Source organism: Sinohyriopsis cumingii, chromosome 1 (genome assembly GCF_028554795.1).
Source record: "Sinohyriopsis cumingii isolate HCF-2022 chromosome 1, ASM2855479v2, whole genome shotgun sequence".
Lineage (NCBI taxonomy): Eukaryota > Metazoa > Mollusca > Bivalvia > Unionida > Unionidae > Sinohyriopsis > Sinohyriopsis cumingii.
In genome coordinates, this window is record NC_142961.1 from 16476236 (window position 1) to 16499861 (window position 23626).

The following is a 23626-nucleotide window of genomic DNA, read 5'->3' on the forward strand; positions in this document are numbered from 1 at the left end:
TAAAAATGATGAATATAGCAAAATCTAGTAATTTTGAGAATAAACAAGGATACAAGGAACACAATTTACAATTTGCATTGTGTAAGTAATGTTCTGTACACTATCTTTATATAGACTAGTACAGGTTGCCCTGTAGGGCCCCAAGTGGCCGAGTGGTCTAAAGTGCTCACCGTTACGGATCACAGCTGTCTCACCTCTGTCTGTGTGGGTTCAAGTCTTGGGCTTGACCAATGTGGGTATGTGAGAAAGCTTGCCAGTAGCTTCTTGTGGGTTGATGGTTCTTTCCGGGGTTTTCCCAGATTCTGTCTCCACCATTTATGGCCTCCATGTATAGCCTATCTTGTGCTGAAAAAGGGCATTAAACTCTAAAACAACAACAACAGGTTGCCCTGTAAACTCCAAGAGCCATATGAATTACTTTAAGTTTTTATTTACCTTTATTTTATTTTGTGTTGGAAAATTAGAAAATATGCACCTGCAAACTGATAAGATAAAAACAATCACAGTAGTTTATAACAGTTTATTGATGTGGTAATTGAACAAGAGCTGGTCGCAGTATGGCACTCTTGCAAAATTTTGACATTTTTTTTGCCTCTAAGTTTGAGTACACCAAAAATGCTATAATTGTTAAGTGCACGTAAATCTTGGGACACGAAAAACAATTATTATTTTTTCATGTCCCAAGACTTAAAGTCATTATAGTATGTTGCCCATCGTTTGTGTGAATGTTTTTTTATATATATAAATTGGATCTATCCAGGATCCCTCATCTGCACATAGTTATCTGGAAGTCTCTTGATATTTTTCACACTGCAAGCTTCAATCCTTTCTGTGGACAAATTAATTCCATTGGTCCTATCTGCATTTGCACTGTACAACTGTATAGATTTATTAGTTCCGTCAAATTCACTCTCTGCATCCAATTCTTTTATAGTCAATGAATTACATTTCTTTTGTTTTTTCTGTTCCTCCTGTGCCTTTTCCCTTTTCACTTGCTCCTTTTTGTTAATCAAAGAGAAAGCCCAGAGCAGGTCCTCTTCCCACAATTCTTTGTCATCAGGGTGAAGATGAACAGCTTTGGAAAAACTTCTCAAAGCCTGAAATGGAAGAAAATGAATTCTACAGGTACTTTTTCATCCACAAAAATATCTACCTTTCCCCAACCCAATCTTTGCAAGCCATTGATCCATCTCATTCCACATCAACCTTCAGTGTTCTGACCTCTTGCAGATAAGTGTCCCTGCCCATAAAGTGAAATTCAATTAACTAAAAAGGAAAGCTTATTATGTGACCTCTTAGTTATTCAATAAGGTGGTTTCCACAAAGCTCACCTGCACTGACTCAAAATCAAAATGTACTTCAATGTTTAAATTGGAGAAATATGTGGTATGTGTCACTGTGTATGAAGCCTGCTTTGTTTATTCCCATCTGCCAATTTAAATGTAACAAGGAATCTCACTGAATCAATTTATTCAAGCTGCATTCAATCAGACAGCAGAGCAGCATATGCCATTTTATATGGCAAATATGCCAAGAGTTGATGTGGAATGAAGTGAATCCAGGACCCCTGGTTAGCAAAGATTCCCAACCTAGCCTAGCTCTTGGACATCTTTATATAATAATAATAATAATGAGGACTTTGTATAGCGCCTAATCTTTAGAAGCTCTAAGCGCTTTACATCATTAGACAACACCTATAAGATAATTAAACATAATAATATTATTACAAAAACAAACACCATGAAATTAAAAAAAAACATTAAAAAAAAACATGCTGAGAATATTTCAGGTAGGAAACATTATTAGGTCTTTAAGTTTGTTCTTGCAGTCAAAATAAGTGAGTTTTGAGAGCCCTCTTGAAGTCTTTGTGTCTAAGTTCAGTAGGCAATTCATTCCACGTTGCTGTGCCCTGGTATGCAAAAGAACGCTGTCCATATGACTTTGTTTTCATAGTGGGAATAATGAGTATACGATTGCCAGAAGAAGAGCGTAAATATCTTGCTGGTGTGAACACATAGGTGAGGTCGGATAGGTATGTTGGACTAGAGTCCGACAGTGAAATGTAGCACAGAGAACAAATTTTGTGTTTGATTCTGGATCGAATGGATAGCCAGTGTAGGGAACAGAGCAGTGGGGAGGTGTGCTCTGATCATGGTACTCTAAGTATGATCTGAGCAGCTGTGTTTTGAACTTTTTGAAGTTTCTGGAGTAGGTATTGAGATGAACCAGACAGAATTGAGTTACAATAGTCCAGTCTTGAAAGCACTAATGAACACACAAGTGTTTTAGTGGCATCAACTGAAAGATATTTGCGATTTGAGCTGATGCGTCTCAGCTCAAGATATGCAGCCTTGCATATGTTCAAGACATATTGGTGCAATGTGAGAGTACTGTCCAGAGTAACACCTAGGTTTCGTACTGATTGTGTGAATTTAATGTTGGCATTGCTGATATTTACTGTTTGAGGTAAAGGATGTGAATGAGAAAGTCTTTGTGTTGTGATCAGAATGGCCTCAGTTTTATCATCATTCATCAGCAACTTGTTACATGTCATCCATGATTTCACATCAGAAATGCACCTCTTTACACCTTGGATGGTAGCATCAACTTCAGTTGGGTGGCTAGATTTGTATATTTGGGTGTCATCAGCGTACAGTTGGTGAGACACTGGATGATGATCTATGACACATGAGAGCGAATGAGTGTACAGAATGAAGAGAACAGGTCCAAGAACAGACCCCTGTGGAACACCACAACACAGATCAACTGGGCTGGAGTGTATTCCATTTGCAGATACAATTTGTGTCCTGTTGACCAAGTAGGACATGAACCACAGTAAGGCTGTATCATGAATGCCAAATACATGCTGGAGACGGTGAAGTAATATATCATGGTCTATTGTGTCAAATGCTGCAGACAAATCAAGGAGGGTGTGGACTGTAATCTTTCCGCTATCCAACGCAAAGAGAATGTCATTAAGTACTTTTAGAAGAGTAGTTTCACTACTGTGGCAAGGGCGATATGCAGATTGTACATTGCTAAAAAGACTGTTTGAATTTAGATGAGTTACAAGCTGGGATAGAACAACCTTTTCTAAGATTTTTTTATATGAATGGGAGATTAGAAACTGGACGGTAGTTCTTTAAATTGTTCTGGTCTAGTGTTGGTTTCTTCAGCAGAGGCTTTACAATGGCAGTTTTGAAAAATGATGGGAATTCCCCGGATGAGAGATAGGTATTAATAACATCAGTTAGTGAAGGCAATACTGGATCTAAGCACTCAAGCAGCAGTGATGTTGGAATTGGATCAAGTTCACACGACTTTGGTGCACTCTTCATCAGGATTGTACGTACAAAATCCATGGAGACAGGTTCAAATGCTGCTAATGGCTGCCGCTCAAATTCTGTATCCCAACTGTATAGTGACGACGAGTCAATTGAAATTGTGGTGTCAAGCTGATCTCTAATGGTTTGTACTTTGTCACGGAAGAAATTTGCAAACATGTCCGGAAGGTCGACTGGAGAGAAGGTAGATGGAAGTGGTACTGATTTGTTCCTTGACTTAATATCATTGTATCAGTTGTATTCCTCCAGATCTGTATTCATGACATTTAACAAAGCAAACCAAATTCTATCATAATGCCAAAACCTATTTCAAATACTGCATTAATTCAGTGTAGAATGTGCCAGCAGATAAGAATATATGTATTTCAATCTACTTTTCAAATGAACAGATCAGACTCTGACCTAGCCATGTATTCTTCTCAAATACTTGAGAACTGCTTAATAAACAAAATTGATAAATTACGTTACTGGTATCAGTTATTTCAATACTGCATGAATTCAGCAACAATTTTATGAACATTGTTTTATGAAATATGTGTAGACAATTGCACATTAAAGGAATGTCTTTCGAAAAAATGTCACACTGTAAGATAGCTAGTATTTAAACCTTAAATCTTAATCATACCATCCTGATCTCACCCATACTGATCAGTGCCCTGCCCAGTGTTTTGATGTGCTGCCACACTGATCAGTGCCCTGCCTAGTGTTGTGCTGATACAATAATCAGTGCACTGCCCAGTGTTTGATGTTCTGCCACACTTATCAGTGCCCAGCCAAGTGTGTGATGTGCTGCCACACTCATCAGTGCCCAACCAAATGTGTGATGTGCTGCTACACTTATTAGTGCCTTGCCCAGTACCTGACGAGATACCCACACATATAAGTATCCTGCCCAGTGTTTTGATGTGCTATCAACACTTATCAGTGCTCTGCCCAGTGTTTTGATGTGCTATCAACACTTATCAGTGCCCTGCCCAGTGTTTGATGTGCTATCAACACTTATCAGTGCCCTGCCCAGTGTTTGATGTGTTACTCACACTGATCAGTGCCCAGCCAACTGTTTGATGTGCTATCAACATTTATCAGTGCCCTGCCCAGTGTTTGATGTGCTATCAACAATTATGAGTGCCCTGCCCAGTGTAGTATTGAAAGTCTTACCATCTTGACCTCGCCCACACTGATCAGTGCCCTGCCCAGTGTTTGATGTGCTACCCACCAAAGAGGATTAAGTTCATGGCTTTTTCTTGCTGCTTGCACTGCTTGAAAGGGTTCATTTAGGGCTATCAGGGCCTGAAACATAAACATGTCCTTTCGATTTAACCTAAATGGACATGTACTCCTGCAGATACCAACATCATAAATCATCAAATTTTTCTGGACACTTGACTTGCAGAAAATCCAAATAAAAGATATATAGAGCTATTCCAAAAATACTAATGGTAGGTCTTTACACACATTTAACATGTACAGGTGTGTTCCAAAAATACTAATGGTAAGTCTTTACACACATTTAACATGTACAGGGGTGTTCCAAAAATACTAATGGTAAGTCTTTACACACATTTAACATGTACAGGGGTGTTCCAAAAATACTAATGGTAAGTCTTTACACACATTTAACATGTACAGGGGTGTTCCAAAAATACTAATTAAGTCTCTGCACACATTCAACATGTACAGGTGTGTCCCAAAAATACTAATGGTAGGTCTTTACACACATTTAATATGTACAGGGCTGTTCCAAAAATACTATCAGTACATAGTCAAGAAAATGCATGCAATTCATATTTAAGAACTCTAAATAACTTAAGAAAAAACTCTTTATATTTTTTATCAAGAAAATTATATCTCAATAAAATAAATGGAATGAGACAAAATTGACTTACACCTACATGGATTCTATCACTTATGTTCACAGGAGTTAATTTCAGAATAAAAGTCTTTAGTCTGAGGCCCTGAGGATATTTAGTGGCTTTACAGCAGCTTAATATTTTATGTGGGTACCAATTTTTGTGGTTTTGTAAAAAGAACTTTTTGGTAGATTAAATTCATATATCTGCCTCTGTCAAAGTCTACATATTTATAGGACTTATATTTTTTAGATTAACATTTTTCAAATACCCAAATTAAGAAAACTACAGTCAAAATTATGACGACAACAAATGGTAGTGTCTTAATAGTTAAAACTATACTATTGCTAGTATGACAACAAATCAAACTGTCATGATGAATCCAACAATAACACCAAGCTATAACAGTCATGATGAATCCAACAACAACACCAAGCTATAACAGTCATGATCAATACAACGATAACAACAAGCAGTAACTGTCGTTATCAATCCAACTATACCACCAAGCAGTAACTGTCAGGATCAACCCAACAATAACACCAAACAGTAACTGTCAGGATCAATCCAACAATACCACCAAGCTGTAACTGTCAGGATCAATCCAACAATACCACCAATCAGTAACTGTGAGGATCAATCCAATAAATACTAAACCAAGCAGTAACTGTCAGGATTAATCCAACAATACCACCAAGCTATAACTGTCAGGATCAATCCAACAATACCACCAATCAGTAACTGTAAGGATCAATCCAATAAATACTAAACCAAGCAGTAAAAGTCAGGATCAATCCAACATTAGCACCAACCAGTAACTGTCAGGATCAATCCAACAATAACACCAAGCAGGAACTGTGAGGATTAATCCAAACAATACCATCAAGCAGTAACTGTGAGGATCAATCCAGTAAATACTAAGCCAAGCAGCAACTGTCAACCATAGGGATTTTAATATACATCCTTGTAATAATATATATATAAGTATATAGTCTTAAGAGTAATTCTCCTTAGGCCAGTGCTTGGAGTAATGCTACATTACTCCCTTATATAAATAAAACCAAGCAGTAACTGTCAGGATCAAATCAACAATAACACCAAGCAGTAATTGTCATGATCAGTCCAACAATACCACCAAGCAGTAACTGTGAGGATTAATCCAACAATAACACCAAGCAGTAACTGTCATGATTAATCCAACAATAACACCAAGCAGTAACTGTGAGGATTAATCCAACAATGCCACCAAGCAGTAACTGTCAGGATCAATCCAACATCACCACCAAGCAGTAACTGTCAGGATCAATTCAACAATACCCCCAAGCAGTAACTGTCAGGATCAATTCAACAATACCACCAAGCAGTAACTGTCAGGATCAATCCAACAATACCACCAAGCAGTAACTGTCAGGATCAATCCAACAATACCACCAAGCAGTAACTGTCAGGATCAATCCGACAATACCACCAAGCAGTAACTGTCAGGATCAATCCAATAAATACTAAGCCAAGCAGTAACTGTGAGGATCAATCCAATAAATATTAAGCCAATCAGTAACTGTCATGATCAATCCAATAAATATTAAGCCAAGCAGTAACTGTGAGGATTAATCCATCAATACCACCAAGCAGTAACTGTGAGGATCAATCCAATAAATACTAAGCCAAACAGTATCTGTGAGGATCAATCCAATAAATACTAAGCCAAGCAGTAACTGTCATGATCAATCCAACAATACCACCAAGCAGGAACTGTCATGATGAATCCAATAAATACAAAGTCAATGCTAGGGGAACCACACAAGACACAACTGTCATAAAACACAGCATATGAAATGTTCATGCTAAATCTGATCAAAACTGGTTGGATTGTTATGAAGAAACTAAATATAAGCTTTCCATGTGGTTGCTAAGGAAGCGATAATGTTGCTAGCAAAACTCAAAAAGCAATTTTGTTTTTTTATAAATATCCTAAGAAACAATAATAATAAATCTGAATAAAATTGGCATAATCATTCTAAAGGAGTCAAAAAATTGGTTTTGCACCACATTTTTTAAAGAAACCACACCACTGCAAGAAGATCCACCCTGAACAAAGTTTGCATAAAGCATGATCTAACTGACCATCCCTCCAAGTTTGATCAAAATTGAGTCAGCTACTGAAGCCAAGCTAGAGCTAAGGATGCCATGCCAGATAAAGTTGGATAAAGCATGTCCTAAAAAAACAATTCTACTAAGTTTGTTCCAAACTGTTTAAGCTGTCACTGCTGAGAAGTCAACAGTGTTTTTTTTCACTCAGTAACTAAGCAACACTATTGTTAAGGTAGTCACCCAGGGCATAATTTTGACAGAGCATGTCTTATGCAAAAATCCAACCATGTCTGCTCAAAACTGGTTCAGACATTCTAAATGTGAGGTCAAAATATTTTTCTTGCTTGGTTGCTGTTGAAGCCACAACACTGTTAGGGGCATCTTCATAGACATAATTTTGATCAAATCCTAACAAACATTCCTACCAAGTTAGACAAATGTTGGCATAGCCATTATTTTAGAAGTTTAAAATAGCATTGTTGATGGATGACATCACATTCCAGGCACAGGGTCATACCATATCACATAACACATTCCTGGCACATGGCCATGACATATCACATGACACATTCAAGGCACAAGGCCATGACATATCACATGACACATTCAAAGCACAAGGCCATATCATAAGCTTATTTATAAGCATAAATGGTGACAATATTTCAGAGACTTTTCGTAAAAGACTAGGTTGAGTGGAGAACCTGAGCTTTCATTTCATAGATTTTTTCATCTGCTGGGGTATACTGGCTAGCCTCATCCCATTTCTTGATTGCTTCCCAGTATCTGCAATTAAAAATTACTTTTATATTTTCCTTGATGTCATAATGGGCTGACAAAATAGAAAATGTTGTTAAAAATGAAAAGTAAAATTCACTTCTTCACTTGGGACTGACCATTTGATTTTCTGTGGTTTGGGATGAGTTGAGGTGTGGGGGAAGTGGTTTGGACATGGTATTTTCTGATCAACTAGCTTGAGATAGTTTTGGTTCTTTTATCTCAAGGTAAAGTTCTGTTGACTAATATGATGAATAGAATTAGTTTTTCCTTCCATAAGTTAAGAGCAAGAGTATTTACTTTCAAGCTATTTGTGTCTTGAATTAAACAGAACTGTTCTCCTAACAATACCAGCACCACTCCCCCAACAAATATTAAATGGCTGGTCCTCACTACAACATTGGAGAAGACTGTGGGTTAGGATTTTATGTTGATCCCTCTTTAAAGTGCAATCTCATTCAACTAGACATGTTTGTTGTCTCCCCATTTGTTTGGAATTCAATCTCATTCATCTAGACATGTTTGTTGTCTCCCCATTTGTTTGGAATTCAATCTCATTCAACTAGACATGTTTGTTGTCTCCCCATTTGTTTGGAATTCAATCTCATTCAACTAGACATGTTTGTTGTCTGCCCAATTGTTTGGAATTCAATCTCATTCAACTAGACATGTTTGTTGTCTCACCATTTGTTTGAAATTCAATCTCATTCATCTAGACATGTTTGTTGTCTCCCCATTTGTTTGGAATTCAATCTCATTCATCTAGACATGTTTGTTGTCTCCCCATTTGTTTGGAATTCAATCTCATTCAACTAGACATGTTTGTTGTCTCCCCATTTGTTTGGAATTTAATCTGGAGTTCACATTAATGAATAACTCTAAAAATACCATATTAATACACATCTAACTATGAACAGTATAGACCAAGTCTGCCATTATTTAATGCCCTGGCAAATCTCGTAAAGTTTTATGCCGATGGGACAGGCCACAGGGATAATCTTAGTCAAAAACATGAATAAACACTCATGATGGGTCAGTGGACCATTTCCCTATTTTAGTAAATAAAAGTTACAAAAATCAATGAGGTAAATGAACACTTTAATGGCCATCAAGAAACTCTGATGGGCCAAGTATCTTATATACATCTTTGCCAGCCACCAGTCACTGATCCACTTTGTTCTACATCAACTGCTGGCATATGAAGCTAGTGGAAACAAGCTCCCTCTTACAGCTAAAACAGTTACTAATTATAGCAAGTGAAATCAACTGACCAATGAGAGAGCTTGTTACACGACCTGTTACATATTTGAAAAGCCATTATCAGTGATGTCCACAAGTAATGACCAAATTTTAACACATGTCAAATGTTTAAATTGGAGACACTTGCATCTTATATGTGTCACAGAGATATTGTCATTCATATTCCAAGATATTCAGTCAAATTAATGATGCCCTGCCGTTCATGATACTACCTCAGACTACAGGAATACATCAACTGGTTTTCCATTTTGTGGCCAATGAAGTCTTGCCTACAGCAATATTTGACATAACTGTATCCTACAATATGACGATTAATAGATCAAGCCATCGAATTAACTGAACAGCTGAATCTTATGACAGCTTAACTCAAACATCTATGCAGAGAGAAATGATCATACCCAGCTGGACTGACAGCTTAACTCAAACATCTATGCAGAGAGAAATGATCATCCCAGCTGGTCTGACAGCTTAATTCAAACATATATGCAGAGAGAAATGATCATACCCAGCTGGTCTGACAGCTTAATTCAAACATCTATGCAGAGAGAAATGATCATACCCAGCTGGACTGACAGCTTAACTCAAACATCTATGCAGAGAGAAATGATCATCCCAGCTGGTCTGACAGCTTAATTCAAACATATATGCAGAGAGAAATGATCATACCCAGCTGGTCTGACAGCTTAATTCAAACATCTATGCAGAGAGAAATGATCATACCCAGCTGGACTGACAGCTTAACTCAAACATCTATGCAGAGAGAAATGATCATCCCAGCTGGTCTGACAGCTTAATTCAAACATATACGCAGAGAGAAATGATCATACCCAACTGGACTGACAGCTTAACTCAAACATCTATGCAGAGAGAAATGATCATACCCAGCTGGACTGACAGCTTAGCTCAAACATCCATGCAGAGAGAAATGATCACACCCAGCTGGACTGACAGCTTAGCTCAAATATCTATCCAGAGAGAAATGATCATACCCAGCAGGTCTGACTGCACTGATAAACTGCTGTTTCAATGTAGATATCTCCGCAATCTGACACATTAGTAATTTCATAAAAGTTGTCAAAAGCCATGGATATAAAACTACAGAGAGTTTGATTTCACTGTATCTACATTGCAAAGACAACTGTTAATCACTCAACTCTGTAAGTAACAATAGCAGTAAATTCTTAAGTTTCTGGAAAATTATGCTGGATATTTATTTCTTTGTTGATTCTCATTATACATGACATGATTCAAAACAGGTACTGGAAAATCTGGAAAATTAAGCATATACACTTTTCTTTTAAATACTGAAGAATCATTTACTTTTGTGTATCACAATTTTTAGGTGTGTTGAAAAAATAACACCAAGATGAACTTATTTCTCAGTTTTGTTCAACGTAGTTTGCATACCTGTAGATATTTAATTTCACTGAGTAACCTCTACAAATACCCAATACGAAGAACACAAAAGAACAAAGCTATACCAATAACTGAGGTCACTTCAATGGTCAAAACAATATTACCGCCTGATTGAGTACAAATCAATAACCAGACAAGACCAATCAGTTACATGCAACATCAAAGGAGGCTGATGCATTCAACAACGCTAAGCTAACTGGTTATTAAACCAGTACATGTGTATGATCTCTTCCTTAAAACACTGTTCATAAAATGACACCATCAGTATTTTCCGAAGACGATGCCATGAACACAGTGGCTTAAAAGAGGTAAAATTCAAATTAAACTCCTGCTGGTTCAGATAATATCATTCCACATGTAAACCAAAAAATGTAACCAGACACTGCATGCTCAAGGCAATTAGTGTCAACATTTAATGTGTTTCGCAACTCAGTAAAGTGTGAAGATGCTAAATAAATTGAAAAACAATAGAATCACTCCTTTGTTTAAGAGTACCTCATATACCAAACAACTCTGACCACTAGGCTTTATCATAAATAAAGACGGAAAAACCCCCAGAAATAAATCACATTTTCACAATTGGTATGCTAAACAGTTCCTTACAACCTCATCAAGCTGATTCATGCTGAATGTATAATTGTGGCTCATGTAGTATTTCATTATTAACTCTGCTTCAGGCAATAGTTCAAAGTCATAGTGTTCAATGGGATTATGCACAAATGGATAAAATGCAAGATACACCTATTCCTTAATATCTTGCACACAACTGGGTCCAAAAACAAAGACTGCATTATAAGTTAGTGTGTGAATTACTGAGGGACCTCCCAAAAAATCTGCTAGACATTGAGAAAACCACGAGGGTGGGAACTGGGCTGTTTGTAGACTGAATCATCGTTTTATAATTGCACTGAGAATAACTGTCAATAAAATGCTTCTACGAATGAGTTGTTCATTTTTCTGTATAAATTGCATTTATTTTCAAAATGTTCAAGGGGCCCTGAGTGGCCGAGTGGTCTTAAGTGCTCACCATTCCGGATCACTGCCATCTCACCTCTGTCTGCATGGGTTCGAGCCCAATGCTCAGCTAGCGTGGGTACGTGTGAAAACCTGCCAGAAGCTTCTCGTGGGTCGGTGGTTCTTCCCTGGGTTTTCCAGGGTTCTTCCTCCACCAGTTATACTGGCTGCCATGTATAGCCTATCTTGTGCTGAAAAATGGCGTTAAACCCTAGAACAACAACAACAACAAAATGTCCAACATCTGAAACTGCTTTTTGTTTTGTTGATTAGACTGGTTCTCAGAGAGGTATATAATATTATGGTGTGAAGCAGGGTGTCTAAGAACAGGGAACCAAACTAACAGTTGATAACACCACCAAACAAGACTCCTTTTTTTTTTAAACTAGCAACATTTTATTTTGTGAGACAATTTTTAACATCAAAACTCAATTTTTGTGTTGTTCAGTTAGTACAATATTGATGCCGTGATTTCATTGCAAATAATAATTAAACTTTTTATCATCCTTGAGGATATCTCTAAGTGTCAATTCAGGAATTCTCTGAAACTCGTTTCACTACAATGGTCCTTATCTGTGAAACAAAGCTCTTTTTTTAACTAAGTATTCAATTTGCTTGGTTGCCTTGCTATATTTGATAACAGTTATGATTGAGTAGGTTAATTTAAGGTAGTTTAATTACACTACGTACATAATAACATTTATAACAGTGCTCGACTGATCAACTGAAATGAGTTCACCCAACATATGACTGGGGTCGCTAGATCTTTAGCATGTAAGATTTACATGACTAACTTTTCTTTAATTGCACTTCCTTTATTTGATTCAAAAGATGTAATTAACATGATATTACAAAGGAGGCCAGCTTTTAATTTAGTACAACAATACAAGATAATTCTGCAAGTAAGATATCAAAACATGGTCAGCACTTGATTAGGATGTGACAGAAACACTCACAGACATAGCTGTTGTGGTAGATTGACACATTTTAAGTTTAAATACACATTGCATTTATCATTATTACACTAAAAAGGAACCAAAAGAGAACTAAAACACAAATTTCACTTGATAAAAAACTATTTAATTGGTATTTATTTATTAAATACTACCTCCATTACTACTAGGCGTGACATTTCATTGATCAAGATTTCCTTGAATATCATTAATTATGGTGTACTAAGGATGTCATTTGGAAAGAAAATATAACAAATCAATATGACTCCTTATTAAAAGTTAATAGTTTCATAATGTTGATTAAAATGTCTAGGTCCTATCTACCATTTTCTATCATAAAATGAGCAATTTATCAAAGTTTCAGCTATTAATTTTGAATGTGATTCTCTTCAAGTTCAACAAATAATGATATGGGGGGCTATTTTCTGCTTAACAAAATGGGATCACTGCTTGACACTGCATTATAGGCAGGTTCGCAAGTTATCGGAGCACGAGTAATCAAGGATGTTGTGTAATTTCATGAGGATTTAAAGTCTTTGAATTACAGTTTTACTGAAGTTAAAAAGTGATTTTAATAATAAATATAATTATCATTTGGCACTATTATTTATTATTCATTCTTTCATTTTTAGTAATACTATGCTTTATGTCTATCATTACATATCTCACAGTATATTATTAAATTATTGAGTGGAAATTATGTACGAATTCATTATTTTTGTATCTGTGCTTATTGACAGTGATATACATTTTGACACAGCTATTATATGTATTGACAAGTCAGGTCGAACTGCAACAACACAGACCCTGACGTGTCACTGCAGTGTGCACTTTTAGATCAGGGACTATCTTCATTGTTGCACTGATTATTCCTAACAAACTGCACAGATCCAGCTATGAGGTATGTGCAGTTGGACACAACTTGTAAGCAAGTACTGAATATATCATATTTCTGTTCGAACAATTTCTGCACTTAGGCCTATCCATTTTAACAGCATATTACAAACAGAACATTAATAAAAAAAGATATTGAAAAAACAAGGCAGAATCAAAATCAGGCAGCAGATGAACAGTCATGATAATAATTTAATAAAGAATAGAACACTAATCTGAAGAGCAAATTTTATATCCTGTACATTGTCTTTAAGTCATACATGTGTGTACTTAAGAACTACCAGATGGCTGATGAATGTTTATTTTTATGTGTGCTTATGAACTACCAGATGGCCCATGTGTATTTATTTTCTTTATATGCTTATGAACTACCAGATGGCCCATGTGTATTTATTTTCTTTATATGCTTATGAACAGATGGCCCATGTGTATTTATTTTCTTTATATGCTTATAAACTACCAGATGGCCTATGTTTGTTTTTATGAGTGCTTATGAACTACAAGATGGCCCATGCATGTTTACTTTCATATCTGCTTCTTTTCTCATTTGCACCTAATATCCAGATGTTATAATAATTATTTTCCGCATTCAAAAATGTAAGGTAAGGATGCTGCTTTTACTTTCATAATGGATTCCTTGCCCTTTTAAAGTTTTAAAAGGATATCATTTCATTGACACTGCCATGGATGACCAATAGCTGAAGCAGTTAATCAATCTGAGTATACATACAAAGTCTTGTTGACATCTTTGAAAGCTGATAATGAGAGAGAATATTGAAAATTACATTACATGTAATTAATCAATTAAAACGTATATTGGGTCTTGATCATATAAGCATCAAAATCATTAAAATCAAACAGTCTAGAGATTCCTTAGTAGCAGAACAAGAATTTATTAACTCTTATATCCTTAATTCTTTAAAAAAAACACATTTATAAGTTATAACTTTTAATGGCTGAAAAATAGTTTCTTCATATTTTAAAACAATAAAAAGAAAATACTCTGCCTCTCTGCATCTGCTAATACTGCTCCTTCATTAGTAAGTCTCTTAGCTTTAAGACTGGTATCCTCAAGTTGAACAACTCTGCGTTTTGGCATAGCTGTAAGCCAGTCAATGTCACCACTGGTAACGGATGGGTCCTCATCATCTTTGGCTTCATTTTCAAATGCTTTGGAGGAATTCTTGGACACACTAGCCCCAATTTTTCTCTTCCAACCAAATTTACAGTTTCCCTGGGTAGCCATAATGCCATAAACATGACCTAATCCTTGCAAGCTGCAAATAAAATGTGATTAAGATTCCATGAATATGTTGATGAGTGTAAATGTAAAGTTTCAGTGATTTAAAGTGGAACACTAACCATGCCATTATGTTTATCTTACAGCGGCATATAGTTAAGCCATGGATGAAAAGATGCAGTGTGATTTTGTCAAACTTTGTCGATGATTCTCTGTATTAATTTTCATGGATACCTATTTTCATGGATTATGAAAAAGAATAATTTTCATCATTACTTAAATTCATGGATTCGATAAGATGTCATTTTGTTTCCATAGAAAATTAATCATCAAACATCTGGTCTGTAAATCTTTGGTTTATTGCTACTACAAAATAAACAAATATCTGTCACCCATAAAAAAAATAGTGACTTCACTGCAGACTAAAAACTTTGGACTGAATACTATCTGAGGGTAACTTCAGTGCTGACTAAATACTTTGGGCTGAATATTAAATGTGGGTAATTTCACTAAACACTTTGGACTGAATATTACCTGAGGCAACTTCAATGCTGACTAAAAACCTTGGATTATTATAATTATTACCTAAGGATAACACACACCACATGCAAAGAATGTTCAAGAGCAAGTACTATAATTTGCTAAACAATATCCCAACAAGCGAATTTCCAAGATTTTACGGAGTGGAATTCAAGTGGACTATAGTTGTTAACCTCATATGTAGGTAAGCTTGAAAAATGTTATGCATACATCCTCCCCTCTTTCACTAAAATTAAAATTGTTGGGCCAATTCTAACAAGAAAATAAAACAATTCTCTTTCTCTTTCTACAATAAGATCTACAAATGTGAGATACAAACTTAGTTGATATTGCTTAGTTGATATTGCTGCAAAATGCAACATAAAGGCTCCGCACATAGACGACAAGAAGCCAAAATTATAATATTGCTCATCTAGCTCACACCATTTCACTATGCAGACCTATGTATGATTTGTAAGGACACATGCTATATACGTATGCATATAAGTATCATGTTGATATTACCAGTCTTACTGTATCATGACACAAATTATTTCTAGTGATGAAGGTATAATTAAATTCACAGTTTCATTCTCAAGATAAAAGTCATCTAAGATGTTGATAATAAACTCAAAAGGCCAAACATACAGTATGGCTTCAAGAGCCAGTGAATCAGATGCCTTTTAAAAATGTCGTTTTAAAAAATTTATATTTTTAGCAATGGTGGTCACATTTAATGGCAATTTGAAAAACATCCATGCCAGAATGCATTCTCTGGCATCATTCTTACAAACCTGAAAGGCCTTTACTTAGTATGCAGGCTGATTGGTTAAGTAATGTCCAATAGATTTTGAGATTAAGTTGTTTCAAAGTTTTTCTATTTCTAACAGGTCCACATTCATGGGAAGCAAGAAACAGCAGTAGTCCCTTTGTGATCATCTTCAATAGTTGTTAAGGTTTTGTTACTAATTTTCATTTGTGCATATTGTCTGAACCCTTAAATAGATCTGATTAATGTTTTCATTTGCACATATTTTCTGAACCCTTAAATAGATTTGAACAATGTTTTCGTTTGCACATATTGTCTGAACCTTTAAACAGATTCTCATTATATTGTAAATGGCGTCAATCATTATGAATCTAAGACAATTCTTTATGTGCTACTTTATCAAAGGCACAGTCCTGAAAACTTGCACTTAGATTTTGCTTAGTTTTTTTTAAATACTTTCCTTGTATTTTCTAAACCCTTTGTGGGATTTTGTTTATACCTGGGATGAATTATTATGGGCCTTAGGAAATTCATTTTGTGACATGCTTACCTGCCCATTTTACGACAGGGTCAAGACAACTGTCATACAAAAAAATGTGTGATTTTAGGTGAAGATTTTTATTTGCTTATTTTTCCTAAATCTCAAGACGGGTTTTCTTCATGCTACAGATGAAACTTTAGAAAGCTAGAATAATTCATTCTACTTCATGTTTACTCAACCCTTTGACACTGGGTCCAAGGTTACTTGTTCCACAGCAAAGCTTTGATCATACATGTAATGCAGGACTGAACTTCTTGTTAGTAATATCAGCAATATTTCAGGGTGGATTAGCATAATTTGTACAAATCTGAAAGGCTTTCATGCTAGGATACTCTATGCAGATTTAACTGAAATTGGTCCAGTGGTTCTATAAAAGAAGGTAAAATTAGCAAGTGTTGATGGACAGCAGCTGACACAAAGTATATATCTAACACAGAATAGTACTATAACTTCCCTTGACCTAATGGCTAGGCTAGCTACAAATGCATTCATTTTTCTTTTTGTTCTATCATTTCTTGGATTCCATTTCAACTTAGTTACTGAAACTGTCCAGTACTACAGCCAACAAGTCAAGTTGGAGTCAAGCCAATTACTTCCTCATGGAACTCTAGCATTAGCCATATTATCCAATGTGATATATTTATAAAGCATCATACAGTTTCAGTCAGAAACCAGGACTGAATCATTAGTTCTAGGTAAAATGTCACCCTAATTCCACTTTGCACTTTGAGTTGTTTTGCTTTCCAATTGGTTTGCCCTGTGCTCTTTTGCCATAATATCACTGGCTCCATGCCACTTTACACTATACAAAAAAGTTTACATTCTTTTCTTCAATTAATTTCATGGTACTGTAATCATCACAGATATAAAAAAAATTTAAACTCAAAATGATACTATTCCACACAGTAAATTTTTGTTGCTATATAAATGCATCCATAAAGTTTAAAAAATTCAAACTTGATCATAAAAGCAGGGATGGTCCTGGCTTTTAAAAAGTTGTCGCCAAAAAAATCGCCAACCTCAATATTTTGTCGCCAATTTTCAAAAAGTGTCGCCAGAACAAGTAGTGTACATTTTTCCAAGTGTTAATTTAGTCTTTTAATGTAACAGGCAATGAAAATTACAAAAGATGGGTTAGTTAATGCTCTAATTACAACAAGCATTAACAAAATGTTACAAAGTGTTACATGAAGATCCGTTGCGATCTTAGGGCTGCCCACTTGTTGAATGCAGTTTCAAAGTCTAATTTTTCACATCTGTACATGCTGATTCTCATGAAATTCTCGAGAGATGAGATGCAGAGTTTATTTCTGATGTCAGTTTTTATGAGGTTCATCTTACTGAATCCACGTTCACAGTCCACAGTGCTGACAGGTGACACCAGTAGTCTATCAGCAGGTCCCCCCCCCACATGGCTAGCTTCACAAGGCTTGTAGTGAATTGCTTCCTAAATCCCAAGAATGATCACTGAATGCTGTATAAATTTTCAAGACAAGCAAAATAGGATCACCATTCCCACGAATGAAACTTGCACGAGTCAACACCTGGCAATATTGTACCGTATATATAAGCATAAATTCACACCCAATTTAGGGATTCTTTCACTCCCGTATTTTGAGAAATAAATAATTATTATTAATTATGCAAAACTTGTTGTTTTGTTTTTTTGTTATTTCTTGTTGCGGAGTTTAAGTCTTTGCAGCCGTAACATGGCAAAAGGAAAAGATCAATGAGTAAAATGCTGCACTGGCGACAGATATAATTGTGATTAAGAATTTTTGCATTTGCTTTGTATTTATACGCAGTAGTCGGTACTTCAAAGGTTATCAGTTTTCTATGAAGGTTCAGCAAAACAATTGTATTGGTATATGTAAAAAAAACAAAAAACGGAAGGATTGGCCATTCAGTTGTATCTGTTCTATTCGCGTCTTCAGAAGTCGGACAGTCGTAGGTATAGTTCGGTAGCATGATTGACTGTATCACAGCATACAGTACTCAGCCCAGATGTCAGCATAAGCAGATTATGATGTAACAATGCACTGTAAAGATGGGGTTGTCAATACGAACAAAGGATGATTAAGGATTGTTTGTGTAACAGATAGATTCCTATGCATTGCTTAGTCAAGTGTGTGGCTTCCTTTCGTTCTCCCTTATAATTTATCCAGTCCAAATCCATGACTGTATGTACAAATTAAATAACCAAAAAGTCTGTCGCCAAAAAAAATCACCAGATGGGATATTTTTGTCGCCAATAAGGAAAAAAAATCACAATTTGCGACATTGGCGAAGCCCAGGACGATCCCTGATAAAAGGTACATTATTAAATGCAGTTTAAAATATAAATATGGAATAAAGAGAAAATACTCAGATAAGTTTCTATACCATTGTAATTAATCATCTGTTAATTGTGGAAAATTGTTATTCTGGTCAAATTATATCATCTGTTCTTTATTAATCCTTGTATAAACAATTGTTATTTCTACTCAATTTCTAACACTTGTTTTTTTTTGGATCCTTTTATTTGTTTCAGTTCACATTAGGGCAATAAACAGAGTTACTGTAATTGATAAAATATGTGCTAATGTTCTTAAAAGCGCCAACTCCTTTCTGTACAATTTTCCAGGCTATTTACATAATGTCATTATCAAAGGATTTGTAAAATACACTTACACAAATAACATTCTACTCTGAGTATTTATTTCAGCATGGGGGGAGGAAGGGATAGGTATAGGTACACATAAGAATAACAGATTACCTTTTTATCCTAAAATTTTAATTTCCAAAATGTCCTGGACACTTATGTGGTTGAATACAGTATTTCAAATTAAATGCCTGTTCTTGTCATTTGCTGTGATTCATTTTTTTCTAAATATGAATGTGATAAATTTCATCTAGTGATAAAGTACATTGATCACTTATGTAGCTGATTTCAGTCATCAGCAAATAGTTTTATAGTACAATTGATGTTATCGTTAGCTTATCTAATCACTTTCATCAACATTAGTGTTTTTCTCTCCATTTTGTTAAATAACCTTATCCCTAAGTCAATTCACTTAAGCATTCCTTGGCTATCATCACATCTCAACCAATTTAAATAAGTATCAATGGAACTTTTGAAAATGTGTGTGTCCACTTGCTCGAATCAAAATTTTATTACTTCAGGAAAAAGACAGAGTATGTATAGTCTAACTAAAATAATTAGACTATCTGTGGAAAAATGTCAATATGGGTTGCCAAGTATGAAAGATATTCTTGAAAATTTGACCTTAGTGTCCTGGTCAGCTGATTGAGCAACATGTTATACATCACTAGTTAAGCTTTAACTCAGACATCACATCATAAATATCAAATGCCAACATAGACTTGGCTTATGGCTTTAGAGACTTTCAAAATTCTGAATATGTGTGTTCCCAAATGTCTGGTAGATTTAAAATGTTTTACACAAAATAAATATAATTTTATATATTCAAATATTTTACATGTCCCAAGAATTAAAACCTCAACATTTGGCAAAAAATCTTTTAGATGCAGCTGCCATTCTATGGAATGAGTTACCAAATCATCAAAGTTTAATTCATTTTGATCTTTAATTCTATCTTGAAGTTACCTGCCCTTGTCTTAAGTACTAGAAGGTTCCCTACTATTAGCCACTTTCTTTTTAAGTAAGGCATCACAGCATGCTTTTAGTCCTAATTTCTGCATTCAATTTAAACTTGTACCAATAATTTTTTGTGGTGGGTGGGTGAAATCATCATAAATTATAGTTTTAATTTATCCAGTTAATAAATTCACTTTTATTCACTGCCTTGTAAATAATGCTTTGCTTGCTCATGTTTTAATTTATGCGTTAAGTTTTTTGGTCAAATGTATCTATGTATTATGCTGTGTTTGTATGTCTTACAAATTATGCTTGTTGCAATGGTCCATTTATTTTATGTAAAAAACTCACTAGAGCTTATGCTGAATTGTTATTTCAAATCATGCCAACATTAAACAAATCTTATCTTCATTGTAGGATTAGATTTCTTTAAGCAAAATCAATGCTGATTTTCACTTAGTATATTTTGCTAGTCCACATGTACCAGTATATTTCAGACATTTATACATTCAATTTGTCTGCATGAGATGCAAATCACAGAAACTAGGCAGTAGTTTTAGGCACACCATCTTCTAAGTCTGCTGTATGATGCTATAGTAAAAGTCATACAGGTCATGTATGTGTAAATTGTTTTTAAAAAATTTAATACTAATTTTGTTTAACCAAATTCTACCAATCTTGATTATTGAATCCTCTGTATATTGCCTGTCATCAAGAAACTTCCAGATGAATATTGTCAAATGCTATGGACTTTTACATGATGGCCAAGAAAACAGCATGTCCAGTTTAATCATCACAGTATAGGGTTGTACAAATTTCTTAATTAACTTGCATAGCTTTCAGTATGACATCAAAGCACGTCATTCAATCTGAATTGTACTGTTATCACACCTTTAGGTTGATTTGGGTTAGTAGAAACACTGACATACACTGAAAAAACGAAATACACATGTATTTACATGTTCTCTGTGTATATATCTGTGTGCACACAGGAATAATGATTTGTGTCAGTTTGAATAATAATATAAAGCAAAATAAAAATGTGATTTATGTGATTTTGATATGAAATATTTGCTAAATTCATGTAATGGCATCACTCAGTCATACTTTATTTGACAGATATGATAAACACAGAATGGTAGTAATACATCACAAAATGAAAGTGAAAAGAATCTCAAGTATTCGCCGACATTATATTATATATTTACTTTGACTTTTGAATAACATGAATTAAATCAACTTACACCAACCATTACCTCTGTTCCGGAATGATCAGTCTTTTTATCATACAAGCTCAGTTCCAGAATGGAATGATCTGCCGCTTACAATACCTGTCCAATAAAGTATGACCGATTGACAAGTGTATCAAAATTGCTCCAATCATATTTTATTTTGCTCTGTATTATTATTCAAACAAAAACAGATCATAATTCCTGTGGATACACCGATATATACGCAGAGAACATGTAAATACATGGGTATTTCGTTTTTTCAGTGTATTTCGGTGTTTCTAGTAACCAGGTTGATTTCATCCAAAACAGTCCATGTACTTTAACACCGATTTTACTGTATGTACCTCTCAGGGCATGTAAAAAATGACTTCTAAAGGAAAATGGATATATAAGAATCCATATAAAGTGAATAATTGCCTGTTCAAGGTATGTAAAATCAAATTCTAAAAAATGAACCAATTGATGAAATATTCAGTGTATAACGCCTACAGTACATGACCTGTAGGCCTTTTACGTTATTGATCAGCCATTCCTTCAACAACATCCGATTTCTCGGGGTGTGTGTATGTGTAATAAAACCAATATATTCAGCAATATACAAATATTGGTGGAGGGGTTACGGAACTTTGATCGAAACTATCGAGTGAAAAACGATATTGGGCGAACATACAAACTTCCTGTTTTCGAGGTTTTACAAATTATTGCTTAAGCTAAAATACAATGGTTCGGATAGTAATATAAATGTGTCTCAAAATACATGTCCTGTGTAGATGCGGTTTTAAAGAGAAAACCACCAAACTTATTATAGAAAAATGCTACTAAACTCTGCTGTTCTTTAGCTGCAAGAAGCCATATTTGTTTACATTTTGTAAGGAAATTTGTGACTGGTGAGAATTTGTTTGCAAAAACTTACACGCTTTTTCATTGGCTTCTTCAGAAAGCCTCGTTTTTATATTGGTCTTCAGTTTAAAACTTGCATTGTGAAGCCGAAAACAGTAGATTGATAACGAAAAAAAATCACAGTTTTTGAAAAATTTTCATTTATGTGATGGTGTTGATGGTAGATATAATTTATTTTAGCTACTGGTTATTTTTGCATTTTTTGTTCTTGAGTAGAAAAAAGTTAAAATCTCTAGTCATTGCAGTACAGACGCAAGCTACGACTGGAAATAAAAATCGGTACTGGAACTTGGAAGTATGCCCACTGTAGATATCGGACAGTTTAAACTACGAAATAAATCTTCGACTAGAAGTAGAGGATGAACTTCATTTCTTTTTAACTGAATGATCTCCCCTCAGTAACAAAGACAGCATGTATATAACAAATTAAGAAAGGTGTATGGTGGGTTCGATTAGTTACGTGATCGTGAAAAATATATATATAATCCATGGTCTGGTTTTGTTGCACCAGTAATTGGACAATTTGAACATGAGATGTTTTATATTTAGGGAACAGCTGCACGTTGATGCCTTTGCACATTGACACCTTTCTTGCACCAGCAATCCTAGTCTGATAAATTAAACCCCAAAATCTTTCTTGATATCCTGTTGGGGTCTGATTTCCTTAACCCTGTATAGCAGGGGTCTCAAACTCAAACCTCCCTGAGGGCCATATGATGGCATTTTCGATGTCCCATGGGTTGCACCAACATGGTTATCTTTCATGACATTGTAATGCCAATCATTTTTTGGGCCACAGTATACAAATTGGCGGGCCGTATGCAGCCTGTAGGCTGCGTGTTTGAGACCCCTGCTATATAGTAATATATCCAACCTGTAGTCCTGCAGTGTAAGACACCTCCCCTGGTATATGTGTTTTTTAGGTCAACGTTTTACTGCCTAAATAACGGTAGCATGTTCCGAGGTAAGCTAACATCATAGTGAGAAATCAAGGATTTAGGAATATCTCGTGCTCTTGGCAGCCCATGTCAACTCTTTTCTACAAACTAAAGTCATATTGCTGTAGTTGGACTTTAATTACTCTGATGCCTTTTTTCCCCCCAGTAAATTAAAAGCAAAAACATGTTTTCAGTGCCATTGACCTACAGTTCAAATGGCTGGAGACTGCTCTGGTGACCTAGCGGTTAGAGCATTTGCCTTGGATGTGTGAGATTGCAGGTTCGAACCCAAG

At 35.3% G+C, this 23626-nt stretch overlaps 2 protein-coding genes across 3 annotated transcripts in view; one reads left to right on the forward strand and one right to left on the reverse strand.

Annotated features, from left to right (window-relative positions):
- Positions 1-505: 505 nt before the first annotated feature.
- LOC149806483 (tetratricopeptide repeat protein 33-like) lies at positions 506-22381 on the reverse strand. Its single transcript, XM_089953695.1, has 5 exons — positions 22320-22381; positions 14604-14873; positions 7987-8068; positions 4503-4634; positions 506-1097 (listed from the first exon to the last, which is right to left on the reverse strand). The coding sequence occupies exons 2-5, from the start codon at positions 14840-14842 to the stop codon at positions 753-755; spliced, it is 798 nt and encodes a 265-aa protein (XP_089809821.1). The 5' UTR covers positions 14843-14873; positions 22320-22381; the 3' UTR covers positions 506-752.
- An 84-nt stretch (positions 22382-22465) lies between these two features.
- The window catches only part of LOC149806484 (ATP-dependent DNA helicase PIF1-like), a 55835-nt gene continuing 54674 nt past the window's right edge, over positions 22466-23626 (forward strand). For both annotated transcript variants that reach the window (XM_089953708.1, XM_089953717.1), the window contains exon 1: positions 22466-22555. The gene's annotated coding sequence lies outside the window, so the exon portion shown is untranslated. The remainder of the gene's footprint in view (positions 22556-23626) is intronic.